The 15,285-nt window shown below is 39.9% G+C and overlaps 1 protein-coding gene across 6 annotated transcripts in view; it reads left to right on the forward strand.

The window, feature by feature from the left end:
- LOC133150417 (deoxyribonuclease-1-like 1) overlaps positions 1-15,285 on the forward strand; it is a 70,948-nt gene that overhangs the window by 41,530 nt on the left and 14,133 nt on the right. For 4 of the 6 annotated variants that reach the window (XM_061272934.1, XM_061272930.1, XM_061272935.1 and 1 more), the window contains one exon: positions 9,419-9,430. The exons of the other annotated variants lie outside the window; for them this stretch is intronic. In XM_061272934.1, coding sequence (XP_061128918.1) covers positions 9,419-9,430 — 12 coding nt within the window. The remainder of the gene's footprint in view (positions 1-9,418; positions 9,431-15,285) is intronic. 6 annotated transcript variants of the gene reach the window in all.

The following is a 15,285-nucleotide window of genomic DNA, read 5'->3' on the forward strand; positions in this document are numbered from 1 at the left end:
CATTATCAAAGACACGAGGGCACAGATACCTGATGCATCCTTCGGCAAGTGATCATATAATTTGTTGTCACCACACCACAACCAGATGTCACTGGTCTTCCTCTGCTCCTTCCATCACTGCTAGTTGAATTCTGGCATGTCCTGTTAAAGCTTAAAAACAAGTGAATTTGGAAAAGAAACTTTGTATATCACAATTACAAATTGAAACCTACCGTTTTTTTCCGTGTATAGTGCGCAATATTTTACTAATTTATTGTCCTAAAATCTGGGGTGCGTATTATACATGGGTACAAAAAAAAAAAATTTAAAATTTTTTTTAAAAATGTTTTTTTTTTTTTTTTTTAAAGAAAGTCATGGTACAACAAAACCAACAACAGGACTGACCGACAAAGTTGTGGAACAAAAAGACAGGGTGACATTACCAAAGACAGGACTTAAATACAAAACACGTTACATCGATTGAGGTGACACAGGAAGAGAGGGGTGACACGAACAGAAACTATGGCAACCTAGACACATAGCAAAACTGGGGACGAGACATGACAAATCTCCCCCGAAATAAAACTCACCTTTCTTCTTGTTTGTTGTCAATCGCGCATCGCATTCAGCCATCCTGCCCAACACACTTAGTAAAATTCATAATTGACGACACATCGTTTGATGCGATGGTGCAATCCTTGATGGTGTGTTATTGTCAAATATTGTTTGTTTTTTAATCTCCATCGCGGACCGGACGTCATACGGAGGCCGCCATTACAGATGCGCAGAACGGTTGCGCAAGACACGTCAGCTATATAAAGAGCGAGAGTTCAGTTCTCCACCTATTAGTTTCAATTCACAGTTTAATTAGCAGTTTCAATCAGCAAATAACAAAATGCGTATTACAGGTAATATTTTATTTCACAACACTTTGCCTTGTTCCTTTCGTCTCTGCTGTTCACTTCAAACACGCTCCATACGACCGCAATGCTCTTGTATCAGACGCTCGCTCGATCACCTGCTAGTTTGCCGTCTGTCACAATGTACCCTACACAAATCCGAAACATTTGTTGCGGCTCCGAGTCACGACGAGGGGCAAGTTTTGGTTTCCAAGGGTGTTTTTATTCCTCTTCAACGTCTCTCCCATACAGAGCCGCCGTGTGCGCACGGAGCGCGGTGGTGCGTTTAGGGGCAGTTGGAGAAATCAACGCCAACAAAAAAAATGACATCCAGCCTAGTTAAGACCATACCAAAGACTATAAAAATGGGACCCATTGCCTCCCTGCGTGTGTGACGATCTTTGGGACTTAAAAAAAAAAAAAAAAAAAAATTAAAAATTTTTTTTTTTAAAAATTCATAAAAATTGGGTGCGTATTATACATGGGTACAAGCTTTTTTCCAGCATCAGCATGCCATTTTTAGGGGTGCGTACTATACATGGGGGCGCACTATACACGGAAAAAAACGGTACTCACCCATTTCTATTTTACAACATACTCACCCATTTCTATTTTACAACCTACTCACCCATTTCTATTTTACCACTCCCCCTTTTGACACATTCACCCAATGTGTCATTACGTATCAAAAGGAACCTGCAAAGCATCCCCTCTCATCACCACACTCATTGTAGCCAGGCCCGCGGAACCTCTAGCTCCTCTACCACACACTCAGCAACACAAACAAAATCATTCCACTCCTGTCATTGAGCTTATAGCCCTGCTGACAGCGGACATTTGTACACACAAAAACAGACATCAAGTAACAAAATAAAAATAGAACGAATCGTGGCGCCTGCGGATCATGTCCTGAAAACCATATCATCAACAAGGTCATCATAAAAACCAAAAGGTCAAGGGTCAACATATTCTTGTAAATTCAACACAAATTTTCCACAAACGCAATCGACAATCTGCAAGAACGAAAACAAGTTACGCAAGCAGCGCGCAATCCGCTCCATGGCTGGTGGCTGTTGCTGCTGCAAAAAAATTAAGTCACACAGAAAAACAAAGCAGAGCGTGCACTTGTCGCAAGCAAGCTCAAGCGTCAAACATTTGGTCACTGTCCACCTAGTCCGTCACCCCGTCGGGTGAGCTCAAAGTCGTCACACGTCAAATCGTCCAGAGTCTTGATGTTCGATATTAGTTCTGTCTTGACTGACCATATTACTTAAATAGGCCTTCTCCATCGCACTGTTTTGTTGTCGATGGTGCCCCTGAGTAATCCTAAACCCATATTTAGTCCAAAATTAGTCCTGATCAATCGTGCTTTTTCAAATCTGTAGTATCTTTATATTTTTCAGGTGAGAGGAATGTTATCCTCTGCTGCGATCACATCACCCCAACTTTGAATCATGTCAACCATTCACAATACACAAACACCACACCACAAGCACAGACTTGACATTCATACACCATTACAGACAAACATCCCACAACACACACATAAAACATACAATATTAAATTGTAAAAAGGAACCGTCCCTACGCAAAATTTTCTCCTCAATTAAAATTTCCCTTTTTTAAAAATTTTAAATCCAAAATTAATATCTAATTGTCTGGTCTCCTGTCATCTCATCGTTTGCCAGTATGCATAATGCTGGAACATGACTTAACTCCCCATTTAGTTTGCTCACATCTCTCACTTAAACTATTTGACACTTTGTGATGAGCTGTAACTTCAATATCTCCACATTCCCATATTTCTTCCACTAAACAGTTCCATTTGGCTTTCAGTTTAAATTCATCCCTCCAAATAACTACCTCTGGCAAAGAACCAACAATTTATAGAGCACTCCCTTTTACTGTTACCTTGTTCCCTCAGTCATCTTCTCACAAGCATAACTGACCCTCCTAAAAAATAATGATACCAAAAATAATGTTTAAAAACAATATACACAGCTTCCTCCTGCCACTTACGCTATCACCTTGAAGATTATCGTTCTCATTTTTGTTGATGCCAATTCTTAAAATTAAAAAGAAATGCTTACTTTTGATAATGGAGTCACGCTATATCCCAAATTTTGAAAACCTTCCACGCTCCCCCTTTCTACCTATCAAAACCAATTAGGAATATTTTTGCTCTCATGATCATCATTGTGGCCCTCACACTTATTGTTCCTGTACTTTAAATTGTCAATTTTTATATATTTGAAGCCCTTTGAGACTTGCTTGTGGGCTATATAAATAAACTTGCCTTGCCTTGACTTTATCATTATTCAACTTCTTCTGCATTCTTCTGCCTCTTTTTTATTTATTCATTTTTTAGCTTAACTACTTCTACGAATTCATCTGATTCACTTCATTCCACTTTTAACACATTCCAAACATTCATGCCAAATATTCTAAATATTTACGATTTTCGAGAAATTTACAAATTTTAAGCCAAAATTTCACCATTCATTCTTCATGGCACATTCAATATTTCTCATTTTCTTCCGCATAATTCCTCCAATTAACCTTCTTTCACTTTCCAATTCACCTTCTCTCTCACTTTCTAGCTTAAAATTTCACATTTTCACTTTCAACATTGCGGTAACATTTTGCAAAATTTCCTTTTTCCCTTCTAATTTCTAATTTTTTCACTGACTCAACCCTTTTCAATTTTTTTTTAACTATTCATCTTATGCCTACCTATTCCAAAACTTCCCACTTGTGAAAATTTTCAAATTTTCAACTTTAAAATTCACGCCCAATTTTACAAAATTCTTTCAATATTTTCATCGATTTTCTGACCAATTCAACACGTTCTAAATTTAAACATAATCTTGTAGCATTCCCCGAATTTGTATTCAGCCTCTTCGCCTTCACACACAATTTCTCCAAAAATTACAAATTCTAATTATTATTGTTAATCCTCCGTGACCCTCGTAAGGACAAGCCGCACCAGTAATGGATGGATGGATGGATTGTTAATCCTAACCCTAAGTCCCTATCATAAAATAAATAAATCAATTGTCGCAAGGGTCATGTCACTGTATTTGTTATTTAAAGCCCTACTGTATCCTTTTTAAAAGTAGTGCCCTGTATTACTATTTTGCTGACTATCCAAAATTCCAACTTTCTTATGGCCCCTCACCCCTTCAAGCAAAAATATGCATCCTATAAATCAGTCGCAATTGATGTATAATTCAATTCTGTCGTTTTGATAAATTTAATTTCTATCGATCAATATCCACTTTGCAAAGTTTCTGATCACGCTGTCGTATGATTTGTTATTACTAGTGCATCTTCGCTGTCCATATCTATGTATTTTGTTGTTATCCCCGTTTCAGTGTCAATAAGCAGCCTTATTATTCCCTCTTTTATCAAAACTCCTCAGATATGTCCGCCCCAGCACCCAAACACACTTTCATCCCTTTTGTCCCACACTCCACCAACTTTGTAATGCTTCAGCAGTCTTTAGCAATGTGTCCAGTTTGACTTCATGTGACTCATGCAAGTCTTTAGCAGCCTCTCCTCTTAGATTCTCATGATGATGATTCAGGGCTGGATCGTCCGCCACTCTCAAATGCGTCCATCTTGTCTTTGTTCTTTCAGTCCATTTTCTTTTTGATCTGCAACTGTGTGTATTCCACCAACTGTATGGTTCTTGTCCTGTGAAAAGCTGTGCTTGCCCCCTTCAAGCATGATAGCAGTTTCTGTTGTTCTCCCAAAGGTCAAAGGTGTCTCATGACCAGGGACAGTCCTCTGTTGATTTTGAGACAGCCAGTGGAGTAAGAGGACTCAGTTCAGGAATTGTGCCACGCGCTAGGGAAGAACACACTGGGACACAAATTTAACAAAACTATCTTTGTGTTATCAGTCTTCCTGTGTAGTATTTGTTTCTTACACCCCAAATCTTCCTATTAACATTTTGTATCCTATCAGTTGCGCACACTCATCATCTTACTATCAAGCCGCCCTTATCAAATGCTTTTTTTCTTCTGAGCAATCCATCCACCCTACCCATTAACACGGCTAAAATCCTCGTTCCAGTGTTTATCATCAAATAAAGTTCCGAAATCTTTTGTAATAAACTGTAATATAATTTAACAATCTACCAACATATGCGATGAATGTTATTGTTCAATCTATAGGTCATACAGCGCCTGTGACACTCCTCCTTGATTTACCATCTCATAAGTTATTGTTGTCAGCAGCGCTAAATGATAGTGCTTGAAAGTGAATGTCTTATCGCCCAATTTAAAACAAATGCCACATTTGAGCTAGTATTTATTCATTTATTTATTTGCCATCCTCATGTTAGCTGGCATATGTCAGAATTAAAATGTAATTTTGCTTTCAATTTTAAGTCTTTCAAAACTGCTATATCCTTACTGCACCGAAATAAACTGTTAAATATATCTTTAAAAACAACCAAAACAATCTATGCTCCTGCACAGACTCTTAAAAGTGGCACCCAAATGCCAGATTACAAATCAAACCTCCTCCTTCACTCTCACATTTGTTGATAAAATAGTCTACTTATCTAGACACTGTCATCACCTACTAAATTAATGGCCTGCAAATACAATGTTGTTGCTGTGGTCCCTCAAAACATACGACTAAAATTTGGATAATTATTAACCCCCATCAATTGAGCAATTATCTCCTCACTATTTACAAGTTAGCCCCCCTCTCTTCTCTCACTTCTCCTCAACATTGTATCAATGTTGACGTCACAATCTGGCCAGGCCCGCGCGTCCCGCTGGCCCCCACCCTTGTCGGTATGAGCCGAACGGGCCCCCTCCTTTCTTGAACATTCTCTGATCCATCCCATCTTCCTCCTCACACGCCCGCAACCACACATGTGCACATAAACGCACACACAGCTCGCGCAGAGCTCAGACGAACGACGATAGACTGACACAAACTTTTACAGAGATTACGCACATACACAGAACACACAGACAAAGGGATTCGAATCCATCTCTCATGTAGCTCACGATTTGCGCTTCCACATCAGCATACATTCCTCTCAATCTCACTCCATTCATTCCTCTCATCACACACACACTCCCCCCAATTTGGTTGCACATTTTGGATATTTTAGCGGTCTGGTCTCTCACAGGAGGAACTGTTACCACTGGATACTTTTTGAGGAGGCCTCACTTCTCCTCGGGGATCTCAAAAACACCCCAGCTATTTGAATGCGATCGTCACCGCACCCTTGTCCGCCACGACGAAGCAAAACAGAGGAGTCCGCCCTCCCACCACGGAATTTAACTGTTTTTTAAAAAACAGAGGAGCCCGCCCTCCCTGCGGAATTTAACTGTTTAAAAAACAGAGGAGCCCGCCCTCCCTGCGGAATTTAACTGTTTCTAATTGCCTTAACTTCTTGCACACCTTATTTGATCTGAACGACAGTCTCCTCTTAAATTTCCTCTTTCAATTTGCAGAATTTCGACATATAGTAACAGGTATTCTGCTTACCTTATCATTGATGAGCTCAGGGTTTAGGAGACGTCGTACCAGCTCAACGTTGTGCGCTTATTCCTTATTCAATCGGTACGCCGACCGGGAGACAGCTGTCCCAGACTAACTGTCCGATGACTTGGACACAGACCACGAGTTTGTCAATTACCCTTCTCTTGACATCACGTCATGGTCACCAAGAAACTGTTAGGATACAAGAATTGCTATGTTCTAATCCACACACACTGGCGCACCTAACAATTTTGCGAGTTCGTTCTGTCAAAGAGAAGACCAGTAGATCAATCAGACCGAATTTACCAATTGTTTAATCCTGACAAAGCAAGCTAATACAGGCGCCTGGGTCTTGGGTCCTTAACACAAAAACTCGTGTGCCTTCGTGACCAGAAAAGACGACACATTCTTCCGGGTTGCCCAGTTTTAAAGAAACACAATATGAATATTCAAACATGCAAAACATTGTGTGGTGATTGGTCGATGGTCGATGGTCATCTCCTCCTTGTTTGGGTTTTCCCCTGATCCACAAAGACGAGTTGTTATTCGCGTTCCCCATCGGCCTTGAGATGTCCTCCCTGTCTGGACCTCCTGTTCCACAATACTTTGAAGAAAACAAATTCATGTAGCCTGCACATTCCTTTCCACTTATTAAGCGACCACACTATTACTAGAAATTATATTGATATGATTATATGTGTCTAACGGAGCCTTAATGAAATGTGTTTGCAAACTGCCGAAAGTACATTTCCCTTTAATGGAAACGATGCCGCGTGTTCTAAATATTCCACAGACCCATATAACGATATATAAAGTATATATCAAATAACTATCATATAAACAACAATATTATAAAACCATCTGTCACTCCAAATCATTAAATCCATCGATCAAATTCCTCGTCCTTTGTCAACAATGCCGCGCGTGCGCGGCTAACGTCAGCCTCGTTATTCCACAGATCTAGTTTATAACAATATTGTAGCGTTAACAAAGTACCAGGAAAGACGTGTTTTTTTTAAAACGGCTCTTTATTTAACAAAACAAGAGTTCAACGAGCCAACAACTACTGAACTGTAACGATAAAAACATATATAAGGTAGGGGTGTAAATCGCGGGTTTTGTCACGATACGATATAATATCGATATAAAGAACTACGATACGATATTTGCCGATATCTTAAAGCCTGCTGCGATTCATTCACGATATATCGCGATATAGTGCTCTACGATCGATTTTTTTTTTTTTTTTTTTTTTTAATAAAAAATATAGAATATCCTGATTTATAACAATTCATACGCAAAATCAACAAGGTACTGCAAACTCTTTATTTAGGAAATTACAAGAGTATTGTAGTATACAAATTGCTTACTTTAACACTGAACTTTGATGTCGTGTTTTTTCTTTAAATGTGCGGCGAGATTTGTGCTGATAACCGAGATAACCCTAACCCTGAATATTTGATCACCGCGTGGCAGGATTTACAAACTGCACGTGTCTTGTCCGTTGAGCCATCTTTTCTTTGGAATCCATAGTGCTTCCAAACGAATGACTTGAAGCCTAAAGGGGAGCAAATTTCCTCGTCTCTTTGGACACTAGCCATAGCACCAGCCCAGGAGCCGCGTACTAGTTGTCGCCTCCCCCTTTCACGTGCGTGCTCTGCTCACAACTAGGGGTGTAAATCGCGGGTTTTGTCACGATACGATATAATATCGATATAAAGAACTACGATACGATATTTGCCGATATCTTAAAGCCTGCTGCGATTCATTCACGATATATCGCGATATAGTGCTCTATGATCGATATTTTTTTTTTTTTAGTAAAAAATATATAACAATATCCTGATTTATAACAATTCATACGCGAAATCAACAAGGCACTGCAAACTCTTTATTTAGGAAATTACAAGAGTATTGTAGTATACAAATTGCTTACTTTAACACTGAACTTTGATGTCGTGTTTTTTCTTTAAATGTGCGGCGAGATTTGTGCTCCCTGAATATTTGATCACCGCATGGCAGGATTTACAAACTGCACGTGTCTTGGCCGTTGAGCCATCTTTTCTTTGGAATCCAAAGTGCTTCCAAACGAATGACTTGAAGCCTAAAGGGGAGCAAATTTCCTCGTCTTTTTGGACACTAGCCATAGCACCAGCCCAGGAGCCGCGGACTAGTTGTCCCCTCCCCTTTCACGCGCGTGCTCTGCTCACAACACAACAACGCCGGAAAGAGGAAGCAAGCAACAATGAACTGGATTTCAAAATAAAGTCGCGTCTAATGTCCGAGGTCAAACACGGCGATATAAATCGATATTTACCTTTAGCATCGATACCAATAAATCGTAGAGCATTATATCGATTAATCGATGTGTATCGATGTATCGTTACACCCCTACTCACAACACAACAACGCCGGGCGCACTGCTCCCGGAGAGAGGAAGCAAGCAACAATGAACTGGATTTCAAAATAAAGTCGCGTCTAATGTCCGAGGTCAAACACGGCGATATAAATCGATGTTTACCTTTAGCATCGATGCCAATAAATCGTAGAGCATTATATCGATTAATCGATGTGTATCGATGTATCGTTACACCCCTAATATAAGGTGCTACATGAAAAAAACGGTAGTAACTTCCTGTTTCTTTCTTAATTCTGGGTCATTGGAAAATGTGTTAAATTTATAAGTTAAATCACTTAACATATTGGGCAACCCACCAAAATATTGGTTGGAGGAGCTCTAGTCTTTAAAAACTAAAAACTCTCTACCTCAAAGAGTATTCGTATTGGTATATTGGAAAATATTGAAGATACACCACCAGGTTATCACATGCAGTTTGATGGAGGTTATTTTCCCTTGCAACCGTAAATGCTTAATGTGTTGTTCGTGTGGTCCATTCGGTCATCATGAATTTTATTATATCATAGTATGGTAAGGTTCAAAGTCATTAATGTTGGGTTGTCTGACTCACAAGGTGCTTGTAGTGACCTTTAACTTTGCAGTGATGTAATCTGTGCTTTCTGACCTTCAACAGGGAAGATCAAAGGTATGGTGGATTCTCCGAGCATGCATCGCCGAAGCTTTTACATTGAGCCTGATAATCAAACCTACTAATCTTATTGGCTGCAATTGCATTAATCACATGCCAATCAATGCCAATGCAACATACTTTGAAGCTGTCATTTGTGTGCTGCGGTGCGATACATGTGGCTCGACATAACATATGATGAATGCAATTTATTAGGGGTGTAACGATACATCGATACACATCGATTAATCGATATAATTCTCTACGATTTATTGGCATCGATGTTTAACGTAAACATCGATTTATATCGCCGTGTTTGACCTCGGACATTAGACGCGACTTTATTTTGAAATCCAGTTCATTGTTGCTTGCTTCCTCTTTCCGGGAGCAGGGAGCAGTGCGTGGCGTTCTGTTGTGAGCAGAGCAGGCACGTGAAAGGGGAGTCGACAACTAGTACGCGGCTCCTGGGCTGGTGCTATGGCTAGTGTCCAAAAAGACGAGGACATTTGCTCCCCTTTAGGCTTCAAGTCATTCCTTTGGAAGCACTTTGGAGTCCAAAGAAAAGATGGCTCAACGGACAAGACACGTGCAGTTTGTAAATCCTGCCATGCGGTGATCAAATATTCCGGGAGCACAAATCTCGCCGCAAATTTAAAGAAAAAACACGACATCAAAGTTCAGTGTTAAAATAAGCAGTTTGTATACTACAATACTGTAATTTCCTAAATAAAGAGTTTGCAGTACCTTGTTGATTTTGCGTATGAATTGTTATAAATCAGGATATTGTTCTATATTTTTTATTAAAAAAAAAATATCAATCGTAGAGCACTATATCGCGATATATCGTGAATGAATCGCAGCAGGCTTCAAGATATCGGCAAATATCGTATCGTAGTTCTTTGTATCGATATTATATCGTATCGTGACAAAACCCGCGATTTACACCCCTATTGATCATCATTTAGATCAGGGGTCGGGAACACTTTTGGCGAACAGAGCTATAAATGCCCATTTTTTAAAAATAATTTCCCATGAGAGCCATACCATTTAAAAAAAACAACAAAAAAACAATAGGCTAAATACAATTAAATGCATGTATTTGAATTAAGACCAACGATTTTTCGAGTGTACTAATGTATTCTTTTTAATAACGTTTTTACATTGAAGCCTAGAAAAAAAGACTCGCAAGTAATGAGACTTCTGGGGTTGCATCGTTTTGCTGATGGCTTTGTAGTCCGGTTGATATGTGGTGAGGTTGAGCTTCATGCAGGTATTGAGGCTGTCATCAGTCATAATGGCCCGATCGTGAACGGTTCTTGCTGACAGAGGCATGTCTTTTATCTGTTTGAGTATCTTTTCTTTATCCGTGAACTCGTCAAAAAGTTCATTAGCCACATAGAGCATAAATGTTGAAATACTCGCCATCAGTGAATGGCTTTCCGTTCCTCACAATTGCTAATGCACCAGCAAAACTAGCTGAATTGAAGTCATCTTGTCTGGTCCATACACGGAGTTGCTGTTGACTAGCTTGGACCTTCCTCTGGAGCTCTTCACACGCTCTTTCTGCTGTCCCCAGCTGGGTATTTGGTTGAAAATGTAGCATGTCGTGTCTCAAAGTGGCACTTATTGGAGCGTTTGCATTGATGCAATTTTGTCATTGCATATGAGGCACGTACAGAGCCTCCTCTCTCCACAAATGCGAATTCTTCGGTCCACTCACTCTGAAATGTTCGGTAATCGTCATCTTTTTTTCTCTTCGCCATCATTTTTGCTTGCCTGGCACACACCAGCTAGCTAGTTGAAATTTTAAATAAAGCGGAGGGAATTTTACTTCTCACGGCCCCGTGCGCGCGTGTGTGTGGTGGTTGTAACAAAACCAGTGCCTGATGGCGCCATTGTGAGTGGCAGCGTTTTCTTGGAGCCTATTAAATTGGCACTCATGTCATCTCTGTGTCTTTAATATACCCACTCTGCGGTATGAATGCTGCTAGAACAGAATTTCTTTAGGTAGTAATCCCAAGGGATGAATAAAGTTAAGTCTATGTCTGTAATGTTCCAACACGAATGTTAAACTAATCATAAACTAATGCTAGCTAACTTGCTAGCTAGGGGTGTAAATCGCGGGTTTTGTCACGATACGATATAATATCGATACAAAGAACTACGATACGATATTTGCCGATATCTTAAAGCCTGCTGCGATTCATTCACGATATATCGCGATATAGTGCTCTACGATCGATTTTTGTTTTTTTTTTTTTTTAATAAAAAATATAGAACAATATCCTGATTTATAACAATTCATACGCAAAATCAACAAGGTACTGCAAACTCTTTATTTAGGAAATTACAGTATTGTAGTATACAAACTGCTTATTTTAACACTGAACTTTGATGTCTCGTTTTTTCTTTAAATGTGCGGCGAGATTTGTGCTCCCTGAATATTTGATCACCGCATGGCAGGATTTACAAACTGCACGTGTCTTGTCGGTTGAGCCATCTTTTCTTTGGAATCCAAAGTGCTTCCAAACGAATGACTTGAAGCCTAAAGGGGAGCAAATTTGCTCGTCTTTTCAGACACTAGCCATAGCACCAGCCCAGGAGCCGCGTACTAGTTGTCGACTCCCCTTTCACGTGCCTGCTCTGCTCACAACACAACAACGCCGGGCGCACTGCTCCCGGAAAGAGGAAGCGAGCAACAATGAACTGGATTTCAAAATAAAGTCGCGTCTAATGTCCGAGGTCAAACACGGCGATATAAATCGATGTTTACGTTTAGCATCGATGCCAATAAATCGTAGAGCATTATATCGATTAATCGATGTGTATCGATGTATCGTTACACCCCTATTACTAGCTTCTAGCATGTAGTGATAGTCGCCACATATAATTGTGTGTGAATTTGAATTTGTGCTAATTGAGATGTTTTATACTGGTCGGGCAACTTTCATTTAAATTTAGTTAAAGCAGACAGTAGTATGTGCTAATCCAGGACCTGGATGCAAGCTAAACACTCAAATGAACTAAAATGATTTATCTAGCTAAAATAAATTATAAATAATGCACCACACACTATTCAAAACTTTGACCTACCTTTCAAACATGAATTAACATGCAAATGTTCAGTATTTTTCCTTTCTGATCTTTTTTTGTTGTGTAATGTATGTTGCGTAATGTCAGATTAATTGATGTCATAAATCCTTATATTGGCCTGATAATTATCTTGTCCAGAATTATCGTGCATCCCTGATTATTATTATTATCATTATTATCATTATCATGATTGATATTTGGCATCATCTTACATCCGACTAACAACCTCACTAACAGTAGCCATGCCAATTCGACTCAGTGATTGGTTGGTGAAAGTGCTTGTACTAGTTGCCGCGGCGCTTGCATGTGATTGTCTGTTGTACCAAATGTGGAGTATCATGACATGACAAGGTGGGGGGTTTGTGTGGTGGTGGTGGTGGGTGCTGTTTATGGTATGGAGAGTGGTTCTCAAACTGGGGTACAAGGAACCCCAGGTGTCCATGAGCAGTTATTTAGGGGTTTGCAGAGTAATTTACAATAAATTATTATTTAGCGTTCTGTAGTGCATACCTACTTAATGGTGATCAGTGAACCAGTAAAGCAAACCAATCACTCATCCCAATCTTAGGTTTGAGTGAATTAAGAGCCAATGTGTATTTTGATGAAACTTGGTGTATTTGCGGACAGTGATGACGCAACACTAATGGCCCTATTTTCAAATCTTGCGCAATGCACAGTTTAAGTGTGCTCATGGATGGAGTTTTCTTTCTCTTGCTTTTGTTTGTTTCTAGACTTGAAATTAGCATCGACTTAGGAGTGCTATTCTTCCAAATAACGAATTCACACAAATGCTGTAGGAACACATACAGAAAGCCAATACTAAAGGGCATAGATTCTTCCTAATCTGAGATGTGAGTTATGTTAATAAAGCTCATTCGCAACTTTTTTTTTTTTACTTACTCTTGCAATCCCTTCCAAAAGTGTTGAAATGGTCAATTCCTTTGTTTTTCTTATACTGTACTAAAGACATTTCGGCTTCAGAGTCAAAAATGACGATCAGACAAAATAATTACCGTAATTTTCAGACTATAAATTGCTCCGGAGTACAAGTCGCATCAGCCATAAAATGCCCAAAAGAGTGGGAAAAAAAACGTATATAAGTCGCTCCGGAGTATAAATTGCATTTTGGGGGGCAATTTATTCGACAAAATCTAACACCAAGAACAGTCATGAACGAGCAAAAACAGGCTAAACGATAGGTATGCTAACGTGACATAAACACAAACTAAGAGCTGAGAACCTGACGTAAAATTCAGAGTTATTCAAAAAACTATTACATAAATAACACGTTAATAAAACCATCTGCGTCACTCCAATTCATTAAATCCATCAATCGTCCTTTGTCAACAATGCGTGCGCGCCGCTGACGGCTCTTGCACTTCAAAATATTCCACAGGCCCATATAACGATATATAAATTATATATCAAATAACTATTATATAAGCAATAATGTTATCAAACCATCTGTGCACTCTAAATCATTAAATCCATCGATCAAATTCCTCGTCCTTTGTCAACATCGCCGCGCGTGCGCCCTGACGTCAGCCTTGTCGTTATTCCGCAGATCTACTATATAACTATATTGTAGCGTTAACAAAGTTCAAGGAAAGACGTGGTTTGGTAAACGGCTCTTTATTTAACAAAACAAACTTACAGGCGTGTGGCGGTGTGGACTTCCAGCCACAGAAGTGGAAGAGAGCTCCATAGAATAGGACCGGGCGTGCGTAAAAGCCATGACCATCCACTGTCCCCGGACAGCCACCCGGCTGAGCGCCGGCCCTCGACTTCCATCCACGGAGGTGAAAGACAGCTCGGTAGAGTAGGACCGGGCGTGCGTAAAAGCATTGTTCGAGCCCCATCCACCGTCCCTGGACAGCCACCCGGCCGAGCGCCATCCCCCGACTTCAATCCACGGAGGTGAAAGAAAGCTCCGTAGAGTAGGACCGGGTGTGAGTAAAAGCCATAATAGTTTTTCAAACCTTCAGTGTCACTCCAAATCATTAAATCCTTCAAACTCTTCGTCCTCCGTGTCACTTAGAAACAAAGCCACTAATGATGCCGGTAGTACGTGGGGCCCTTCGTCATCTTCGTCTTCTCGTGATCGAATCTTTGTCCTTTATGTAAACAACCGCCGCGCCACTGACGTCACTTGAAATTCAAATTACAGTAATCCCTTGCTACATCGCGGTTCGTTTATCGCAGCTTAATTTTTTTTTTTTTTAATTTTGAAAATTTGTGAAGAAATGCACATATAAGTCGCTCCTCAGTATAAGTCGCCCCCCCCCCCCCCCCAAACTATGAAAATAAACCCGCAATTTATAGTCTGAAAGTTACGGTAGTTTATTCCACTCTTCAGAGACGCTCATTTGAACACAGGTAGAAGACTACGGTAAGTGACTGATTTTCATATATTTAGGACTTGCATGTTTTCCTCCATTTCCGGGTCTGTGCTTTGTGTGCCGCCCTGGTCATTGCTGTCCAATGGGAGCACAGACCGTTACAAGCGTGGATGGATGCGTATACTTCACTTGCAAAATGTACAGTCGGAATAGGAACCACAACAAATGAAAAAAATTAAGTTCGCTTTTGGTCCAGACCAAACAAGCGGACTAAAGGACTTTTCTGGTCTGAATACATCCTTAGAAACTCCAGCATGGTGCTATTTAGAACCTCTACGTTTTTTAATAATCCTCTTCAAATATCAGCACCCCTGTTTTTTTTTCTTCAATGCTCCACCTTTGATGCAACACATGAAAACATAGAAAATGTCCAGAAACGGA

Source organism: Syngnathus typhle, linkage group LG2 (genome assembly GCF_033458585.1).
Source record: "Syngnathus typhle isolate RoL2023-S1 ecotype Sweden linkage group LG2, RoL_Styp_1.0, whole genome shotgun sequence".
NCBI lineage: Eukaryota > Metazoa > Chordata > Actinopteri > Syngnathiformes > Syngnathidae > Syngnathus > Syngnathus typhle.